The sequence below is a fragment of the Triturus cristatus genome, chromosome 1_1 (assembly GCF_964204655.1).
Source record: "Triturus cristatus chromosome 1_1, aTriCri1.1, whole genome shotgun sequence".
In the NCBI taxonomy this organism is placed as follows: domain Eukaryota; kingdom Metazoa; phylum Chordata; class Amphibia; order Caudata; family Salamandridae; genus Triturus; species Triturus cristatus.
In genome coordinates, this window is record NC_140579.1 from 20,884,227 (window position 1) to 20,905,883 (window position 21,657).

The 21,657-nt window shown below is 53.5% G+C and overlaps 1 protein-coding gene across 1 annotated transcript in view; it reads left to right on the forward strand.

Annotated features, from left to right (window-relative positions):
* Positions 1-21,657, forward strand: part of LOC146869178 (endoplasmic reticulum protein SC65-like) — a 95,614-nt gene that overhangs the window by 64,617 nt on the left and 9,340 nt on the right. Inside the window, exon 4 of the mRNA XM_085642154.1 lies at positions 3,728-3,856. Coding sequence (XP_085498280.1) covers positions 3,728-3,856 — 129 coding nt within the window. The remainder of the gene's footprint in view (positions 1-3,727; positions 3,857-21,657) is intronic.

Consider the following 21,657-nt stretch of genomic DNA (forward strand, 5'->3'; position numbering starts at 1 on the left):
AGAGAAGGTGAAAAAACTCATAGCTCTTTATTTTAAATAGTGCCGCTTCACAGTCACCATGAGGTGATTGGGAAGCAGGGGCGTTACAAGGATTTTGACAGTGCATATCTTATATACCCATGTTTTTTCAGAGGAGATAATTTTTGTAAACAAAGTTAGGCCCTTGTATGTAATCAGTCCAGAAGCAAGTAGCTTAGATTTTGTAGGTTTATTCAGTTACAGGTAAGATGGTGCAGCTCCACCGGGAACTGCAAACATTCTGCTGCTCGGCTCCCCTCATTCCAACCGAGCACTCATACAAACCGTGCCCTCATGAACATTCGATTACATCACACTCACACCGGCTGAGCAACAAGGAAGTGGAGGAACACAGGATATAACCTATCTCCTTCCTTCAGGTGACAAAAGAAAGGACATTAAGGTAAGTGAAAGAAAATGCACATTCTACACCTCCTGTAAATATAAGTGAGCAATACTCAATCACAAAGAAAGATGAATCCTTGTCGCCGTTGTGATAATGTATAAAAAGTCCATGGTAGCTGTAGAGCAGATTGTAGAAGATGGTTTATTATGAATTAGTTACAAGTCAAGACGGTAAGTTTCAGGTAAGTAAATAAGTATATGGAAGATAAGAAGTTTAGTAGATTACCCCTCCCCCCCCACTCTGGTTGAGCAGTAGGGAAGTTGAGCTAAGGAAAAGGTATGACAACACTTAAGTCACAACAATAACGAACGCCAACATCTGTGCCTAGTATGGTAATCTGCATGATCCCCCGTAACAAAACACCCACCTGTAGGAATGAATACAGAGCAGTAACAATCCACCCGTAAACGCCTATCAACCTTAGCATTCCTTCTCACAAGGAATATGTCAGGCCTGCTGCCTTTGTCGTAACTTTTCATAATAGACAGTCAGGCCTATTAGCTTTTATCATTGGCTAGTCAGCATAACCAACTCAGACCTACTGTGTTGGGCAAAAGCATTCCCTCAAGGCAGCCGTCAGGTAAACCACAATAACATTACACAGATTTACAAAACTACAGTTGTCTAAAAATATAAAGTCCGTCCTGTTAAAACCCATTGGGGTGATCGTAGCGCAAATCTAATACCCTGAAGGTGTGTTTGGGCGGGTCATCAACATCAAAACACTTGCCTTCTGTGGTCGTGTGAGAGAGTTTGTGTAACAAATACCTTTCCACAGGCCACACCAAGTGTAATAATAATCCACCCTTGAGAGCCTATTGCCTTTGTGAAACCCGTCACAATACGCAAGTCAGATCTACTGGCTTTGTCTTAACTTTTCATTATAAACTGATCACGCCTCAGGACTTTGACACACCTATAGTTATATCCACTGGCATTACACTACAGCCAACACTGGCCTGCTAAAGTGCACAGAAACGGGTAACCATCATGCACACAGTGATAACATTACAAATATGTACACAATACCAGCTGGCAAAGCAATATGCACCCCCTCTCAATCGGATCTAACGTGCATTATCACAGTGAGAACCCCCAGTGTGTGTTAGAGTGGGCGGCCAACACCAAAACCCTTACCTACTGCATTAATCTGTGAGAATACCCGAAACAAAAATACCTACCTATGGCCTGTAACTTAGTGTGACAGCAACCAACTGTTCAAGTCCTATTGGCTTTAACAAACGCTTTTCACATTACATAAGCCAGTTCTAATGCCTTTGCCATAAATCATATTAAATAGACTGGACCTATTGTATCTGGCAAAACGTTTCCCAGCCCTCGAATCAGGCCTGAAGCTGTTATTGCAAACTTGTCACCATAAACACTTCAGACCTTTTATACTCAGTGTAAACCCACCCACAAGGAACTATCAAGCATACGGTCATGTTACAAATGCATAAAGATTGTCAAATACTATAACTCGTAAGAAGGCATCACAAGGATTTTGAGAGTACAAAGGGGATGACCATCCCAAAACCCGTGCCTCCTGTGGTGATCTGTGAGACTCCATGGCAGGGGCGGCTCTAGGCTCATGGTGGCCCTGTGCAGGGAGCGTAGGTAGGGGGCACCGGAAGAGGGGGTCCGGGCACGGCGGACTCGGATGCCGGAGGCCGCCAAATCCCTGCCAAGCGCCGCCACGAATATGTATTGTATCCGATCGCCACGAATATGTATTGTATCAGATTCCTCGTGGTGGCCCCTGGGGTTTGGCGGCCCTGTGCAGGTGCACAGCTTGCACATGCCTAAGGCCGCCCCTGTCCATGGAACGAAACACCCATCCGTGGGCTTTAAGACAGAGTCATACATATCCACTAAATGTTTATTGAATTTAACATATGCTTTTCAAAACAAATGTCAGCCCTACTGCCTTTAGCAGCCTGTTTTAATTATAAACATGCAGACACAGGACCATAACCAATCCAGACTCGCCTCCCACACGGCACCCACAGAAGTGATCATAGTCGGCATTGGCTGAGGCTGGTGTTTTCGTGACATGAAGAAATGTGACTCTTCTGAGCTTATAGGGAACAAATAAATAGACATTTTCAGTAATAAAATGTACTTAAGGTTAATAAACATGCAGACATTGTGTTATCAGGAGAAAACGCCACACGCATCAATCAAACTGTTTACAATGAAAGTGACTTGTATAAGTAGCAGGGTACAATTAATCAGGAATTGTATTATTTAGAGGAAAGAATGAATATGTCGCTTTATTATTATTGAGTTCACATTCTTGATATGTTTATTTCTTCGGGGGATTTATAAAGTCCTGCGTTTAGTCTAGTATTATCCCCGGAGCACTGGTGGCGAATCTAGCTTTCCATTTGTTAATAAAATGTTAATTCACTTTGAAATTAATCAAATTGACCTCAGTAGTTTTTAAGTTATAAAAATAACAATATGGACATTTAGAAACATGAACCAATGGCATCGAATCCTCAGCATAAATATTGCTCATTGTACACACAGTTACTACAAGGCCTGCTGCTGAGGAGTCCTTCATGGCAGGACGATATATGCCTGCTCCAGGACCTGGGAGCCATTGTGCTTGACATGCCTTTCCTTAAAGTGCTTGTGGTCAGAGCTTTCCAGGAGGCAGGGGGCACATGCTCACAGAGACTCAGATCATGGACAGGAGCATGGCTTGAGTTCCTTCATATTTGGTTTTTATTTACTTCCGGGAGATGTTTGCTTTGACTGTGTCACTGAATTGCCTCTCCATGGGAGATTATTCGTCAGTGTTCCCTTTGCCTGAGGGTTTACCCCTCATCAGGGGGTCTTCGGTGGGTGTCAGAGTGAGGGACCTTGTCAGCTCGTCCCAGCAGAGTCCTACTTTTATAGGGTAGACCTGGGGTGGTTGCACTCCACCACCATGACGTGTGTTGCTAGGTCTATGCTAGTAATTTATTTAGTTTTTTTGTTAATTGCTACAAACCTCCCAGTAGGTGGCCTGAGAGTGCTCAGTGGGTGAGAGTTGTAGGAAAGCAGGAAATAGGCTGCTGTGATAGTGCATTCCCTGTAGGCCCACGGCTACTCGGTGATGTCTTACTGGGCCACTATTATGTAGCGGATGACTTTCATGTCTTTGCTGGCACCTGTTAGCCCAATGAGGCAAAGAGCAGGTGTCAAAAGTGGTTCTCACACAGCACATGACACCAACCATAGGATCCGGGGACAGGACTCATAAAGCAATTTTCTCAAATTTGCTTTTTTTATGACTTTCTTTTGGGTCAATTTCAGATCTTTTTGTGGATGTCCTGAGGTGTAAAGTGGACTGTGAAACCAACCTGACCCCGAATGTCGGCGGCTTCTTTGTGGAGAAGTTCGTAGCCACTATGTACCACTATCTGCAGTTCGCCTATTACAAGCGTAAGTATCTTTGACCGTCTTTCTTCCTTTGTGGGTATGTAACTGTGTCCAATCACTCTTTCAGGCTTATCTTTTTATATCATATTGTTTGGAAGCAGAGGGTTGCTGGGTCATATTCTGAGGAGCACAGACCACAGATCCAAATAGAGACAGATTTGCACATGTGCTATTGTTTTCAAAAAGCAAGGTTTTCATACTCATAACTGACGTCATTCCATTTCCCTTAAGTACACTGAACCCAGCAATAGTTGTGACCTTGCTGATTGCATTTTCAATATTTCTAAGTTCATTATGACCATGCATTCACTGAACAGCGACTTTAGTATTAAGCCAGGGACTAATGATTGGCAAAGTGTTCGGCCATACCAGGAAATGAATCGCTGTTTTATCATAACTAGATTGAACCAACTTGGCAGCTCCTTTATGTGCAGTTATGTGATTATGATTGTTATATTTCTCATACCGTTATGAGCACATTTTCAGGTTTCACCTGAACAGCGCACATGTATTGGCAAAACCCTATTGTTAACAAAAAAAAGCTTACTTCAGACTTAGAGCCCATCCATTACTTACCACTGCTTACCATTGGTGGGTTTCCATGTCACTCATTTCCTTGCTTCTGATTGGTCAGCGCCATCTGCTTCTTTCTGCTTCCAGTATGTGTCCGTGGCAAGGAGCATGTGGCTAGTACACCTTCCTGTATTCAGCCAGGGTCCTTCCATTGGGTGCGCTCTCCAGTAGGTACATTTAAAAAAACTTTTTGACATGCACTCTTGAAGAGTGCATTTGTCTGCAGTGTTTCTCCCTCCCCTGCCCCTCCTTTGTGTTGCTTGTCCATTTGCCCTCATCTTGCTGTCTGTTGTGTTACTGCTCTCTCTCTCGTCCCCCACACCTCCTTTGTGTTGCTTGTCCCCACGCCCTGCTCTTGCTGTCTGTTGTGTTACTGCTCTCTCTCTCGTCCCCCACACCTCCTTTGTGTTGCTTGTCCCGACGCCCTGCTCTTGCTGTCTGTTGTGGTACTGCTCCCTCTCTCGTCCCCCACACCTCCTTTGTGTTGCTTGTCCCCACGCCCTGTTCTTCCTGTCTGTTGTGGTACTGCTCCCTCTCTCGTCCCCCACACCTCCTTTGTGTTGCTTGTCCCCACGCCCTCCTCTTGCTGTCTGTTGTGTTACTGGTCTCTCTCTCGTCCCCGACACCTCCTTTGTGTTGCTTGTCCCCACGCCCTGCTCTTGCTGTCTGTTGTGTTACTGCTCTCTCTCTCGTCCCCCACACCTCCTTTGTGTTGCTTGTCCCCACGCCCTGCTCTTGCTGTCTGTTGTGTTACTGCTCTCTCTCTCGTCCCCCACACCTCCTTTGTGTTGCTTGTCCCCACGCCCTCCTCTTGCTGTCTGTTGTGTTACTGCTCTCTCTCTCGTCCCCCACACCTCCTTTGTGTTGCTTGTCCCCACGCCCTGCTCTTGCTGTCTGTTGTGGTACTGCTCCCTCTCTCGTCCCCCACACCTCCTTTGTGTTGCTTGTCCCCACGCCCTGCTCTTGCTGTCTGTTGTGTTACTGCTCTCTCTCTCGTCCCCCACACGTCCTTTGTGTTGCTTGTCCCCACGCCCTGCTCTTGCTGTCTGTTGTGGTACTGCTCCCTCTCTCGTCCCCCACACCTCCTTTGTGTTGCTTGTCCCCACGCCCTGCTCTTGCTGTCTGTTGTGTTACTGCTCTCTCTCTCGTCCCCCACACCTCCTTTGTGTTGCTTGTCCCCATGCCCTGCTCTTGCTGTCTGTTGTGTTACTGCTCCCTCTCTCGTCCCCCACACCTCCTTTGTGTTGCTTGTCCCCACGCCCTGCTCTTGCTGTCTGTTGTGTTAATGCTCTCTCTCTCGCACCCCACACCTCCTTTGTGTTGCTTGTCCCCACGCCCTGCTCTTGCTGTCTGCTGTGTTATTGCTCCCTTTCTTGTCCCCCACACCTCCTTTGTGTTGCTTGTCCCCAAGCCCTGCTCTTGCTGTCTGTTGTGTTACTGCTCCCTCTCTCGTCCCCCATACCTCCTTTGTGTTGCTTGTCCCCACACCCTGCTCTTGCTGTCTTCTGTGTTACTGCTCTCTCTCTCGTCCCCCACACCTCCTTTGTGTTGCTTGTCCCCACGCCCTGCTCTTGCTGTCTGTTGTGTTACTGCTCCCGCCCTTCTCCTCGCACCGCCTTTGTGTTGCTTGTCCCCACGTCCTCCTCTTGCTGTCTGTTGTGTTGCTGCTCTCTCTCTCGTCCCCCACACCTCCTTTGTGTTGCTTGTCCCCACGCCCTGCTCTTGCTGTCTGTTGTGTTACTGCTCTCTCTCTCGTCCCCCACACCTCCTTTGTGTTGCTTGTCCCCACGCCCTGCTCTTGCTGTCTGTTGTGTTACTGCTCTCTCTCTCGTCCCCCACACCTCCTTTGTGTTGCTTGTCCCCACGCCCTGTTCTTCCTGTCTGTTGTGGTACTGCTCCCTCTCTCGTCCCCCACACCTCCTTTGTGTTGCTTGTCCCCACGCCCTCCTCTTGCTGTCTGTTGTGTTACTGGTCTCTCTCTCGTCCCCGACACCTCCTTTGTGTTGCTTGTCCCCACGCCCTGCTCTTGCTGTCTGTTGTGTTACTGCTCTCTCTCTCGTCCCCCACACCTCCTTTGTGTTGCTTGTCCCCACGCCCTGCTCTTGCTGTCTGTTGTGTTACTGCTCTCTCTCTCGTCCCCCACACCTCCTTTGTGTTGCTTGTCCCCACGCCCTCCTCTTGCTGTCTGTTGTGTTACTGCTCTCTCTCTCGTCCCCCACACCTCCTTTGTGTTGCTTGTCCCCACGCCCTGCTCTTGCTGTCTGTTGTGGTACTGCTCCCTCTCTCGTCCCCCACACCTCCTTTGTGTTGCTTGTCCCCACGCCCTGCTCTTGCTGTCTGTTGTGTTACTGCTCTCTCTCTCGTCCCCCACACCTCCTTTGTGTTGCTTGTCCCCACGCCCTGTTCTTCCTGTCTGTTGTGGTACTGCTCCCTCTCTCGTCCCCCACACCTCCTTTGTGTTGCTTGTCCCCACGCCCTCCTCTTGCTGTCTGTTGTGTTACTGGTCTCTCTCTCGTCCCCGACACCTCCTTTGTGTTGCTTGTCCCCACGCCCTGCTCTTGCTGTCTGTTGTGTTACTGCTCTCTCTCTCGTCCCCCACACCTCCTTTGTGTTGCTTGTCCCCACGCCCTGCTCTTGCTGTCTGTTGTGTTACTGCTCTCTCTCTCGTCCCCCACACCTCCTTTGTGTTGCTTGTCCCCACGCCCTCCTCTTGCTGTCTGTTGTGTTACTGCTCTCTCTCTCGTCCCCCACACCTCCTTTGTGTTGCTTGTCCCCACGCCCTGCTCTTGCTGTCTGTTGTGGTACTGCTCCCTCTCTCATCCCCCACACCTCCTTTGTGTTGCTTGTCCCCATGCCCTGCTCTTGCTGTCTGTTGTGTTACTGCTCCCTCTCTCGTCCCCCACACCTCCTTTGTGTTGCTTGTCCCCACGCCCTGCTCTTGCTGTCTGTTGTGTTAATGCTCTCTCTCTCGCACCCCACACCTCCTTTGTGTTGCTTGTCCCCACGCCCTGCTCTTGCTGTCTGCTGTGTTATTGCTCCCTTTCTTGTCCCCCACACCTCCTTTGTGTTGCTTGTCCCCAAGCCCTGCTCTTGCTGTCTGTTGTGTTACTGCTCCCTCCCTCGTCCCCCATACCTCCTTTGTGTTGCTTGTCCCCACACCCTGCTCTTGCTGTCTGCTGTGTTACTGCTCTCTCTCTCGTCCCCCACACCTCCTTTGTGTTGCTTGTCCCCACGCCCTGCTCTTGCTGTCTGTTGTGTTACTGCTCCCGCCCTTCTCCTCGCACCGCCTTTGTGTTGCTTGTCCCCACGTCCTCCTCTTGCTGTCTGTTGTGTTGCTGCTCTCTCTCTCGTCCCCCACACCTCCTTTGTGTTGCTTGTCCCCACGCCCTGCTCTTGCTGTCTGTTGTGTTACTGCTCTCTCTCTCGTCCCCCACACCTCCTTTGTGTTGCTTGTCCCCACGCCCTGCTCTTGCTGTCTGTTGTGTTACTGCTCTCTCTCTCTTCCCCCACACCTCCTTTGTGTTGCTTGTCCCCACGCCCTGCTCTTGCTGTCTGTTGTGTTACTGCTCTCTCTCTCGTCCCCCACACGTCCTTTGTGTTGCTTGTCCCCACGCCCTCCTCTTGCTGTCTGTTGTGTTACTGCTCCCTCTCTCGTCCCCCACACCTCCTTTGTGTTGCTTGTCCACATGCCCTGCTCTTGCTGTCTGTTGTGTTGCTGCTCCCTCTCTCATCCCCCACACCTCCTTTGCGTTGCTTGTCCCCACGCCCTCCTCTTGCTGTCTGTTGTGTTACTGCTCTCTCTCTCGTCCCCCACACCTCCTTTGTGTTGCTTGTCCCCACGCCCTGCTCTTGCTGTCTGTTGTGTTACTGCTCTCTCTCTCGTCCCCCACACCTCCTTTGTGTTGCTTGTCCCCACGCCCTGCTCTTGCTGTCTGCTGTGTTACTGCTCTCTCTCTCGTCCCCCACACCTCCTTTGTGTTGCTTGTCCACACGCCCTGCTCTTGCTGTCTGTTGTGTTGCTGCTCCCGCCCTTCTCGTCGCACCGCCTTTGTGTTGCTTGTCCCCACGCCCTCCTCTTGCTGCTTGTTGTGTTACTGCTCCCTCTCTTGTCCCCCACACCTCCTTTGTGTTGCTTGTCCCCACGCCCTGCTCTTGCTGTCTGTTGTGTTACTGCTCCCGCCCTTCTCCTCGCACCTCCTTTGTGTTGCTTGTCCCCACGCCCTCCTCTTGCTGTCTGTTGTGTTACTGCTCTCTCTCTCGTCCCCACACCTCCTTTGTGTTGCTTGTCCCCACGCCCTGCTCTTGCTGTCTGTTGTGTTACTGCTCTCTCTCTCGTCCCCCACACCTCCTTTGTGTTGCTTGTCCCCACACCCTGCTCTTGCTGTCTGCTGTGTTACTGCTCTCTCTCTCGTCCCCCACACCTCCTTTGTGTTGCTTGTCCCCACGCCCTGCTCTTGCTGACTGTTGTGTTACTGCTCCCGCCCTTCTCCTCGCACCGCCTTTGTGTTGCTTGTCCCCACGTCCTCCTCTTGCTGTCTGTTGTGTTACTGCTCTCTCTCTCGTCCCCACACCTCCTTTGTGTTGCTTGTCCCCACGCCCTGCTCTTGCTGTCTGTTGTGTTACTGCTCTCTCTCTCGTCCCCCACACCTCCTTTGTGTTGCTTGCCCCCACGCCCTGCTCTTGCTGTCTGTTGTGTTACTGCTCCCTCTCTCATCCCCCACACCTCCTTTGTGTTGCTTGTCCCCATGCCCTCCTCTTGCTGTCTGTTGTGTTACTGCTCTCTCTCTCGTCCCCCACACTTCCTTTGTGTTGCTTGTCCCCACGCTCTCCTCTTGCTGTCTGTTGTGTTACTGCTCCCTCTCTCATCCCCCACACCTCCTTTGTGTTGCTTGTCCACACGCCCTGCTCTTTCTGTCTGTTGTGTTACTGCTCCCGCCCTTCTCCTCGCACCGCCTTTGTGTTGCTTGTCCCCATGCCCTCCTCTTGCTGTCTGTTGTGTTACTGCTCTCTCTCTCGTCCCCTACACCTCCTTTGTGTTGCTTGTCCCCACGCCCTGCTCTTCCTGTCTGTTGTGTTACTGCTCCCTCTCTTGTCCCCCACACCTCCTTTGTGTTGCTCGTCCCCACGTCCTGCTCTTGCTGTCTGTTGTGTTCCTGCTCTCTCTCTCATCCCCCACACCTCCTTTGTGTTGCTTGTCCCCACGCCCTGCTCTTGCTGTCTGTTGTGTTACTGCTCTCTCTCTCGTCCCCCACACCTCCTTTGTGTTGCTTGTCCCCACGCCCTGCTCTTGCTGTCTGTTGTGTTACTGCTCTCTCTCTCGTCCCCCACACCTCCTTTGTGTTGCTTCTCCCCAAGCCCTGCTCTTGCTGTCTGCTGTGTTACTGCTCTCTCTCTCGTCCCCCACACCTCCTTTGTGTTGCTTGTCCACACGCCCTGCTCTTGCTGTCTGTTGTGTTGCTGCTCCCGCCCTTCTCCTCGCACCGCCTTTGTGTTGCTTGTCCCCACGCCCTGCTCTTGCTGTCTGTTGTTTTACTGCTCTCTCTCTCGTCCCCCACACCTCCTTTGTATTGCTTGTCCCCATGCCCTGCTCTTTCTGTCTGTTGTGTTGCTGCTCCCTCTCTCGTCCCCCACACCTCCTTTGTGTTGCTTGTCCCCACGCCCTCCTCTTGCTGTCTGTTGTGTTACTCCTCTCTCTCTTGTCCCCCACACCTCCTTTGTGTTGCTTGTCCCCACGCCCTGCTCTTGCTGTCTGTTGTTACTGCTCCCTCTCTCATCCCCCACACCTCCTTTGTGTTGCTTGTCCCCACGCCCTCCTCTTGCTGTCTGTTGTGTTACTGCTCTCTCTCTCGTCCCCCACACCTCCTTTGTGTTGCTTTTCTCCACGCCCTGCTCTTGCTGTCTGTTGTGTTACTGCTCCCGCCCTTCTCCTCGCACCGCCTTTGTGTTGCTTGTCCCCACGTCCTCCTCTTGCTGTCTGTTGTGTTACTGTTCTCTCTCTCGTCCCCACACCTCCTTTGTGTTGCTTGTCCCCACGCCCTGCTCTTGCTGTCTGTTGTGTTACTGCTCTCTCTCTCGTCCCCCACACCTCCTTTGTGTTGCTTGCCCCCACGCCCTGCTCTTGCTGTCTGTTGTGTTACTGCTCCCTCTCTCACCCCCCACACCTTTGTGTTGCTTGTCCCCATGCCCTCCTCTTGCTGTCTGTTGTGTTACTGCTCTCTCTCTCGTCCCCCACACCTCCTTTGTGTTGCTTGTCCCCACGCCCTCCTCTTGCTGTCTGTTGTGTTACTGCTCCCTCTCTCATCCCCCACACCTCCTTTGTGTTGCTTGTCCACACGCCCTGCTCTTGCTGTCTGTTGTGTTCTTGCTCCCGCCCTTCTCCTCGCACCGCCTTTGTGTTGCTTGTCCCCACGCCCTCCTCTTGCTGTCTGTTGTGTTACTGCTCTCTCTCTCGTCCCCTACACCTCCTTTGTGTTGCTTGTCCCCACGCCCTGCTCTTCCTGTCTGTTGTGTTACTGCTCCCTCTCTTGTCCCCCACACCTCCTTTGTGTTGCTTGTCCCCACGTCCTGCTCTTGCTGTCTGTTGTGTTCCTGCTCTCTCTCTCGTCCCCCACACCTCCTTTGTGTTGCTTGTCCCCACGCCCTGCTCTTGCTGTCTGTTGTGTTACTGCTCTCGTCCCCCACACCTCCTTTGTGTTGCTTGTCCCCATGCCCTGCTCTTGCTGTCGGTTGTGTTACTGCTCCCTCTCTCATCCCCCACACCTCCTTTGTGTTGCTTCTCCCCACGCCCTGCTCTTGCTGTCTGTTGGTTTACTGCTCTCTCTCTCGTCCCCCACACCTCCTTTGTGTTGCTTGTCCCCACGCCCTGCTTTTGCTGTCTGTTGTGTTACTGCTCTCTCTCTCGTCCCCCACACCTCCTTTGTGTTGCTTGTCCCCACGCCCTGCTCTTGCTGTCTGTTGTGTTACTGCTCTCTCTCTCGTCCCCCACACGTCCTTTGTGTTGCTTGTCCCCACGCCCTCCTCTTGCTGTCTGTTGTGTTACTGCTCCCTCTCTCGTCCCCCACACCTCCTTTGTGTTGCTTGTCCACATGCCCTGCTCTTGCTGTCTGTTGTGTTGCTGCTCCCTCTCTCATCCCCCATACCTCCTTTGTGTTGCTTGTCCCCACGCCCTCCTCTTGCTGTCTGTTGTGTTACTGCTCTCTCTCTCGTCCCCTACACCTCATTTGTGTTGCTTGTCCACACGCCCTGCTCTTGCTGTCTGTTGTGTTGCTGCTCCCGCCCTTCTCCTCGCACCGCCTTTGTGTTGCTTGTCCCCACGCCCTCCTCTTGCTGTCTGTTGTGTTACTGCTCTCTCTCATATCCCCCACACCTCCTTTGTGTTGCTTGTCCCCACACCCTCCTCTTGCTGTCTGTTGTGTTACTGCTCTCTCTCTCGTCCCCCACACCTCCTTTGTGTTGCTTGTCCCCACACCCTGCTCTTGCTGTCTGCTGTGTTACTGCTCTCTCTCTCGTCCCCCACACCTCCTTTGTGTTGCTTGTCCCCACGCCCTGCTCTTGCTGTCTGTTGTGTTACTGCTCCCGCCCTTCTCCTCGCACCGCCTTTGTGTTGCTTGTCCCCACGCCCTCCTCTTGCTGTCTGTTGTGTTACTGCTCTCTCTCTCGTCCCCACACCTCCTTTGTGTTGCTTGTCCCCACGCCCTGCTCTTGCTGTCTGTTGTGTTACTGCTCTCTCTCTCGTCCCCCACACCTCCTTTGTGTTGCTTGTCCCCACACCCTGCTCTTGCTGTCTGCTGTGTTACTGCTCTCTCTCTCGTCCCCCACACCTCCTTTGTGTTGCTTGTCCCCACGCCCTGCTCTTGCTGTCTGTTGTGTTACTGCTCCCGCCCTTCTCCTCACACCGCCTTTGTGTTGCTTGTCCCCACGTCCTCCTCTTGCTGTCTGTTGTGTTACTGCTCTCTCTCTCGTCCCCACACCTCCTTTGTGTTGCTTGTCCCCACGCCCTGCTCTTGCTGTCTGTTGTGTTACTGCTCTCTCTCTCGTCCCCCACACCTCCTTTGTGTTGCTTGCCCCCACGCCCTGCTCTTGCTGTCTGTTGTGTTACTGCTCCCTCTCTCATCCCCCACACCTCCTTTGTGTTGCTTGTCCCCATGCCCTCCTCTTGCTGTCTGTTGTGTTACTGCTCTCTCTCTCGTCCCCCACACTTCCTTTGTGTTGCTTGTCCCCACGCTCTCCTCTTGCTGTCTGTTGTGTTACTGCTCCCTCTCTAATCCCCCACACCTCCTTTGTGTTGCTTGTCCACACGCCCTGCTCTTGCTGTCTGTTGTGTTACTGCTCCCGCCCTTCTCCTCGCACCGCCTTTGTGTTGCGTGTCCCCATGCCCTCCTCTTGCTGTCTGTTGTGTTACTGCTCTCTCTCTCGTCCCCTACACCTCCTTTGTGTTGCTTGTCCCCACGCCCTGTTCTTCCTGTCTGTTGTGTTACTGCTCCCTCTCTTGTCCCCCACACCTCCTTTGTGTTGCTTGTCCCCACGTCCTGCTCTTGCTGTCTGTTGTGTTCCTGCTCTCTCTCTCATCCCTCACACCTCCTTTGTGTTGCTTGTCCCCACGCCCTGCTCTTGCTGTCTGTTGTGTTACTGCTCTCTCTCTCGTCCCCCACACCTCCTTTGTGTTGCTTGTCCCCACGCCCTGCTCTTGCTGTCTGTTGTGTTACTGCTCTCTCTCTCGTCCCCCACACCTCCTTTGTGTTGCTTGTCCCCACGCCCTGCTCTTGCTGTCTGTTGTGTTTCTGCTCCCGCCCTTCTCCTCGCACCGCCTTTGTGTTGCTTGTCCCCACGCCCTGCTCTTGCTGTCTGTTGTTTTACTGCTCTCTCTCTCGTCCCCCACACCTCCTTTGTATTGCTTGTCCCCATGCCCTGCTCTTTCTGTCTGTTGTGTTGCTGCTCCCTCTCTCGTCCCCCACACCTCCTTTGTGTTGCTTGTCCCCACGCCCTCCTCTTGCTGTCTGTTGTGTTACTCCTCTCTCTCTTGTCCCCCGCACCTCCTTTGTGTTGCTTGTCCCCACGCCCTGCTCTTGCTGTCTGTTGTGTTACTGCTCCCTCTCTCATCCCCCACACCTCCTTTGTGTTGCTTGTCCCCACGCCCTCCTCTTGCTGTCTGTTGTGTTACTGCTCTCTCTCTCGTCCCCCACACCTCCTTTGTGTTGCTTGTCCCCACGCCCTGCTCTTGCTGTCTGTTGTGGTACTGCTCCCTCTCTCGTCCCCCACACCTCCTTTGTGTTGCTTGTCCCCACGCCCTGCTCTTGCTGTCTGTTGTGTTACTGCTCTCTCTCTCGTCCCCCACACGTCCTTTGTGTTGCTTGTCCCCACGCCCTGCTCTTGCTGTCTGTTGTGGTACTGCTCCCTCTCTCGTCCCCCACACCTCCTTTGTGTTGCTTGTCCCCACGCCCTGCTCTTGCTGTCTGTTGTGTTACTGCTCTCTCTCTCGTCCCCCACACCTCCTTTGTGTTGCTTGTCCCCATGCCCTGCTCTTGCTGTCTGTTGTGTTACTGCTCCCTCTCTCGTCCCCCACACCTCCTTTGTGTTGCTTGTCCCCACGCCCTGCTCTTGCTGTCTGTTGTGTTAATGCTCTCTCTCTCGCACCCCACACCTCCTTTGTGTTGCTTGTCCCCACGCCCTGCTCTTGCTGTCTGCTGTGTTATTGCTCCCTTTCTTGTCCCCCACACCTCCTTTGTGTTGCTTGTCCCCAAGCCCTGCTCTTGCTGTCTGTTGTGTTACTGCTCCCTCCCTCGTCCCCCATACCTCCTTTGTGTTGCTTGTCCCCACACCCTGCTCTTGCTGTCCGCTGTGTTACTGCTCTCTCTCTCGTCCCCCACACCTCCTTTGTGTTGCTTGTCCCCACGCCCTGCTCTTGCTGTCTGTTGTGTTACTGCTCCCGCCCTTCTCCTCGCACCGCCTTTGTGTTGCTTGTCCCCACGTCCTCCTCTTGCTGTCTGTTGTGTTGCTGCTCTCTCTCTCGTCCCCCACACCTCCTTTGTGTTGCTTGTCCCCACGCCCTGCTCTTGCTGTCTGTTGTGTTACTGCTCTCTCTCTCGTCCCCCACACCTCCTTTGTGTTGCTTGTCCCCACGCCCTGCTCTTGCTGTCTGTTGTGTTACTGCTCTCTCTCTCTTCCCCCACACCTCCTTTGTGTTGCTTGTCCCCACGCCCTGCTCTTGCTGTCTGTTGTGTTACTGCTCTCTCTCTCGTCCCCCACACGTCCTTTGTGTTGCTTGTCCCCACGCCCTCCTCTTGCTGTCTGTTGTGTTACTGCTCCCTCTCTCGTCCCCCACACCTCCTTTGTGTTGCTTGTCCACATGCCCTGCTCTTGCTGTCTGTTGTGTTGCTGCTCCCTCTCTCATCCCCCACACCTCCTTTGCGTTGCTTGTCCCCACGCCCTCCTCTTGCTGTCTGTTGTGTTACTGCTCTCTCTCTCGTCCCCCACACCTCCTTTGCGTTGCTTGTCCCCACGCCCTGCTCTTGCTGTCTGTTGTGTTACTGCTCTCTCTCTCGTCCCCCACACCTCCTTTGTGTTGCTTGTCCCCACGCCCTGCTCTTGCTGTCTGTTGTGTTACTGCTCTCTCTCTCGTCCCCCACACCTCCTTTGTGTTGCTTGTCCCCACGCCCTGCTCTTGCTGTCTGCTGTGTTACTGCTCTCTCTCTCGTCCCCCACACCTCCTTTGTGTTGCTTGTCCACACGCCCTGCTCTTGCTGTCTGTTGTGTTGCTGCTCCCGCCCTTCTCGTCGCACCGCCTTTGTGTTGCTTGTCCCCACGCCCTCCTCTTGCTGCTTGTTGTGTTACTGCTCCCTCTCTTGTCCCCCACACCTCCTTTGTGTTGCTTGTCCCCACGCCCTGCTCTTGCTGTCTGTTGTGTTACTGCTCCCGCCCTTCTCCTCGCACCTCCTTTGTGTTGCTTGTCCCCACGCCCTCCTCTTGCTGTCTGTTGTGTTACTGCTCTCTCTCTCGTCCCCACACCTCCTTTGTGTTGCTTGTCCCCACGCCCTGCTCTTGCTGTCTGTTGTGTTACTGCTCTCTCTCTCGTCCCCCACACCTCCTTTGTGTTGCTTGTCCCCACACCCTGCTCTTGCTGTCTGCTGTGTTACTGCTCTCTCTCTCGTCCCCCACACCTCCTTTGTGTTGCTTGTCCCCACGCCCTGCTCTTGCTGACTGTTGTGTTACTGCTCCCGCCCTTCTCCTCGCACCGCCTTTGTGTTGCTTGTCCCCACGTCCTCCTCTTGCTGTCTGTTGTGTTACTGCTCTCTCTCTCGTCCCCACACCTCCTTTGTGTTGCTTGTCCCCACGCCCTGCTCTTGCTGTCTGTTGTGTTACTGCTCTCTCTCTCGTCCCCCACACCTCCTTTGTGTTGCTTGCCCCCACGCCCTGCTCTTGCTGTCTGTTGTGTTACTGCTCCCTCTCTCATCCCCCACACCTCCTTTGTGTTGCTTGTCCCCATGCCCTCCTCTTGCTGTCTGTTGTGTTACTGCTCTCTCTCTCGTCCCCCACACTTCCTTTGTGTTGCTTGTCCCCACGCTCTCCTCTTGCTGTCTGTTGTGTTACTGCTCCCTCTCTCATCCCCCACACCTCCTTTGTGTTGCTTGTCCACACGCCCTGCTCTTTCTGTCTGTTGTGTTACTGCTCCCGCCCTTCTCCTCGCACCGCCTTTGTGTTGCTTGTCCCCATGCCCTCCTCTTGCTGTCTGTTGTGTTACTGCTCTCTCTCTCGTCCCCTACACCTCCTTTGTGTTGCTTGTCCCCACGCCCTGCTCTTCCTGTCTGTTGTGTTACTGCTCCCTCTCTTGTCCCCCACACCTCCTTTGTGTTGCTCGTCCCCACGTCCTGCTCTTGCTGTCTGTTGTGTTCCTGCTCTCTCTCTCATCCCCCACACCTCCTTTGTGTTGCTTGTCCCCACGCCCTGCTCTTGCTGTCTGTTGTGTTACTGCTCTCTCTCTCGTCCCCCACACCTCCTTTGTGTTGCTTGTCCCCACGCCCTGCTCTTGCTGTCTGTTGTGTTACTGCTCTCTCTCTCGTCCCCCACACCTCCTTTGTGTTGCTTCTCCCCAAGCCCTGCTCTTGCTGTCTGCTGTGTTACTGCTCTCTCTCTCGTCCCCCACACCTCCTTTGTGTTGCTTGTCCACACGCCCTGCTCTTGCTGTCTGTTGTGTTGCTGCTCCCGCCCTTCTCCTCGCACCGCCTTTGTGTTGCTTGTCCCCACGCCCTGCTCTTGCTGTCTGTTGTTTTACTGCTCTCTCTCTCGTCCCCCACACCTCCTTTGTATTGCTTGTCCCCATGCCCTGCTCTTTCTGTCTGTTGTGTTGCTGCTCCCTCTCTCGTCCCCCACACCTCCTTTGTGTTGCTTGTCCCCACGCCCTCCTCTTGCTGTCTGTTGTGTTACTCCTCTCTCTCTTGTCCCCCACACCTCCTTTGTGTTGCTTGTCCCCACGCCCTGCTCTTGCTGTCTGTTGTTACTGCTCCCTCTCTCATCCCCCACACCTCCTTTGTGTTGCTTGTCCCCACGCCCTCCTCTTGCTGTCTGTTGTGTTACTGCTCTCTCTCTCGTCCCCCACACCTCCTTTGTGTTGCTTTTCCCCACGCCCTGCTCTTGCTGTCTGTTGTGTTACTGCTCCCGCCCTTCTCCTCGCACCGCCTTTGTGTTGCTTGTCCCCACGTCCTCCTCTTGCTGTCTGTTGTGTTACTGTTCTCTCTCTCGTCCCCACACCTCCTTTGTGTTGCTTGTCCCCACGCCCTGCTCTTGCTGTCTGTTGTGTTACTGCTCTCTCTCTCGTCCCCCACACCTCCTTTGTGTTGCTTGCCCCCACGCCCTGCTCTTGCTGTCTGTTGTGTTACTGCTCCCTCTCTCACCCCCCACACCTTTGTGTTGCTTGTCCCCATGCCCTCCTCTTGCTGTCTGTTGTGTTACTGCTCTCTCTCTCGTCCCCCACACCTCCTTTGTGTTGCTTGTCCCCACGCCCTCCTCTTGCTGTCTGTTGTGTTACTGCTCCCTCTCTCATCCCCCACACCTCCTTTGTGTTGCTTGTCCACACGCCCTGCTCTTGCTGTCTGTTGTGTTCTTGCTCCCGCCCTTCTCCTCGCACCGCCTTTGTGTTGCTTGTCCCCACGCCCTCCTCTTGCTGTCTGTTGTGTTACTGCTCTCTCTCTCGTCCCCTACACCTCCTTTGTGTTGCTTGTCCCCACGCCCTGCTCTTCCTGTCTGTTGTGTTACTGCTCCCTGTAACGCCCGGAACGTCCCAGGATCGTTTAACAGACACGATAATGAGGACGCAACCACTTGTGAAGGGTTAGTTATTTTAATGAAGGCAAAACAATACAACGAATAAACAAAAGTTATAGTCACTGGAATCCTCCAGGCTAAGTACGTTACCAGCCCACAGCACGGATGGTCCTAACCGTCCTCTGCATATACGCCGATCCCGGCGTATGCCAACAGAGGGCAGAAATGAAATGGCCGACAATGCCAATCGGTAGGCTGTGAGGGGCACGACGAGTGTTGGGGAGAATCGAGGAGTCAGGGAAACACCCAGCCGGGGTCTCTACCTGAAGGGAGCAGCCGCTCAACCTCTTCCTCAGACTGCACCGGGACGCGGAGTCACCTCCTGGTGATGCGTCACCGATACCCCAATCAAAAGCAAGAAGACTGAACCGAGAGCAGCCGCTCGATCGATCCTGTGGACTTCCGAGTCTGTAACGCGGCAAACACCTCCTGGTGTGCGTTACAGCTGGCAGTCCCTGTATCTCTGGTCGGGCTGGGAGTTACGACTCCAACCAGCAAAAGCGCCACTGCGCTTTGACTCAGCCGAGTCAAAAAGCGAAGCTCAATGGTTGACCGGTAGAGCTTCCGGGTCCTTCACAGGTGACGATGGGGCAAGACACGGCCCAGGGAGTAACGACTCGACCTACCTCCGTTCTTGCCTTACTGGAGCACCACTCCGGAACACTGCTCTTCACGAAGCAGGTACGTCGGTGTAAACACAATATCCGACAGCCTTGTACCTCCCGGTTCCTCCCTTTATAGGGCGTGTTTTCAATGAGTTATGTAACAGCTCTCCTGTTTACATAAGGGCGTGTTTTCCCTTGAGTTATGTAACAGCTCTCCTGTTTACATAAGGGCGTGTTTTCCCTTGAGTTATGTAACAGCTCTCCTGTTTACATAAGGGCGTGTTTTCCTTGAGTTATGTAACAGCTCTCCTGTTTACATAACCTCTCAACCGCTAAGCATCCTGGGAGATGTAGTCCGTTTACGCTGGTTACCGTTTTCCTCCCCTCGCATGACAGGAATTCTTGACACTCCCTCTCTTGTCCCCCACACCTCCTTTGTGTTGCTTGTCCCCACGTCCTGCTCTTGCTGTCTGTTGTGTTCCTGCTCTCTCTCTCGTCCCCCACACCTCCTTTGTGTTGCTTGTCCCCACGCCCTGCTCTTGCTGTCTGTTGTGTTACTGCTCTCGTCCCCCACACCTCCTTTGTGTTGCTTGTCCCCATGCCCTGCTCTTGCTGTCGGTTGTGTTACTGCTCCCTCTCTCATCCCCCACACCTCCTTTGTGTTGCTTCTCCCCACGCCCTGCTCTTGCTGTCTGTTGGTTTACTGCTCTCTCTCTCGTCCCCCACACCTCCTTTGTGTTGCTTGTCCCCACGCCCTGCTCTTTCTGTCTGTTGTGTTGCTGCTCCCTCTCTCGTCCCCCACACCTCCTTTGTGTTGCGTGTCCTCACGCCCTCCTCTTGCTGTCTGTTGTGTTACTCCTCTCTCTCTTGTCCCCCACACCTCCTTTGTGTTGCTTGTCCCCACGCCCTGCTTTTGCTGTCTGTTGTGTTACTGTTCCCTCTCTCATCCCCCACACCTCCTTTGTGTTGCTTGTCCCCACACCCTCCTCTTGCTGTCTGTTGTGTTACTGCTCTCTCTCTCGTCCCCCACACCTCCTTTGTGTTGCTTGTCCCCACGCCCTGCTCTTGCTGTCTGTTGTGTTACTGCTCTCTCTCTCGTCCCCCACACGTCCTTTGTGTTGCTTGTCCCCACGCCCTCCTCTTGCTGTCTGTTGTGTTACTGCTCCCTCTCTCGTCCCCCACACCTCCTTTGTGTTGCTTGTCCACATGCCCTGCTCTTGCTGTCTGTTGTGTTGCTGCTACCTCTCTCATCCCCCACACCTCCTTTGTGTTGCTTGTCCCCACGCCCTCCTCTTGCTGTCTGTTGTGTTACTGCTCTCTCTCTCGTCCCCTACACCTCATTTGTGTTGCTTGTCCACACGCCCTGCTCTTGCTGTCTGTTGTGTTGCTGCTCCCGCCCTTCTCCTCGCACCGCCTTTGTGTTGCTTGTCCCCACGCCCTCCTCTTGCTGTCTGTTGTGTTACTGCTCTCTCTCATATCCCCCACACCTCCTTTGTGTTGCTTGTCCCCACACCCTCCTCTTGCTGTCTGTTGTGTTACTGCTCTCTCTCTCGTCCCCCACACCTCCTTTGTGTTGCTTGTCCCCACACCCTGCTCTTGCTGTCTGCTGTGTTACTGCTCTCTCTCTCGTCCCCCACACCTCCTTTGTGTTGCATGTCCCCACGCCCTGCTCTTGCTGTCTGTTGTGTTACTGCTCCCGCCCTTCTCCTCGCACCGCCTTTGTGTTGCTTGTCCCCACGCCCTCCTCTTGCTGTCTGTTGTGTTACTGCTCTCTCTCTCGTCCCCACACCTCCTTTGTGTTGCTTGTCCCCACGCCCTGCTCTTGCTGTCTGTTGTGTTACTGCTCTCTCTCTCGTCCCCCACACCTCCTTTGTGTTGCTTGTCCCCACACCCTGCTCTTGCTGTCTGCTGTGTTACTGCTCTCTCTCTCGTCCCCCACACCTCCTTTGTGTTGCTTGTCCCCACGCCCTGCTCTTGCTGTCTGTTGTGTTACTGCTCCCGCCCTTCTCCTCACACCGCCTTTGTGTTGCTTGTCCCCACGTCCTCCTCTTGCTGTCTGTTGTGTTACTGCTCTCTCTCTCGTCCCCACACCTCCTTTGTGTTGCTTGTCCCCACGCCCTGCTCTTGCTGTCTGTTGTGTTACTGCTCTCTCTCTCGTCCCCCACACCTCCTTTGTGTTGCTTGCCCCCACGCCCTGCTCTTGCTGTCTGTTGTGTTACTGCTCCCTCTCTCATCCCCCACACCTCCTTTGTGTTGCTTGTCCCCATGCCCTCCTCTTGCTGTCTGTTGTGTTACTGCTCTCTCTCTCGTCCCCCACACTTCCTTTGTGTTGCTTGTCCCCACGCTCTCCTCTTGCTGTCTGTTGTGTTACTGCTCCCTCTCTAATCCCCCACACCTCCTTTGTGTTGCTTGTCCACACGCCCTGCTCTTGCTGTCTGTTGTGTTACTGCTCCCGCCCTTCTCCTCGCACCGCCTTTGTGTTGCGTGTCCCCATGCCCTCCTCTTGCTGTCTGTTGTGTTACTGCTCTCTCTCTCGTCCCCTACACCTCCTTTGTGTTGCTTGTCCCCACGCCCTGTTCTTCCTGTCTGTTGTGTTACTGCTCCCTCTCTTGTCCCCCACACCTCCTTTGTGTTGCTTGTCCCCACGTCCTGCTCTTGCTGTCTGTTGTGTTCCTGCTCTCTCTCTCATCCCTCACACCTCCTTTGTGTTGCTTGTCCCCACGCCCTGCTCTTGCTGTCTGTTGTGTTACTGCTCTCTCTCTCGTCCCCCACACCTCCTTTGTGTTGCTTGTCCCCACGCCCTGCTCTTGCTGTCTGTTGTGTTACTGCTCTCTCTCTCGTCCCCCACACCTCCTTTGTGTTGCTTGTCCCCACGCCCTGCTCTTGCTGTCTGTTGTGTTGCTGCTCCCGCCCTTCTCCTCGCACCGCCTTTGTGTTGCTTGTCCCCACGCCCTGCTCTTGCTGTCTGTTGTTTTACTGCTCTCTCTCTCGTCCCCCACACCTCCTTTGTATTGCTTGTCCCCATGCCCTGCTCTTTCTGTCTGTTGTGTTGCTGCTCCCTCTCTCGTCCCCCACACTTCCTTTGTGTTGCTTGTCCCCACGCCCTCCTCTTGCTGTCTGTTGTGTTACTCCTCTCTCTCTTGTCCCCCACACCTCCTTTGTGTTGCTTGTCCCCACGCCCTGCTCTTGCTGTCTGTTGTGTTACTGCTCCCTCTCTCATCCCCCACACCTCCTTTGTGTTGCTTGTCCCCACGCCCTCCTCTTGCTGTCTGTTGTGTTACTGCTCTCTCTCTCGTCCCCCACACCTCC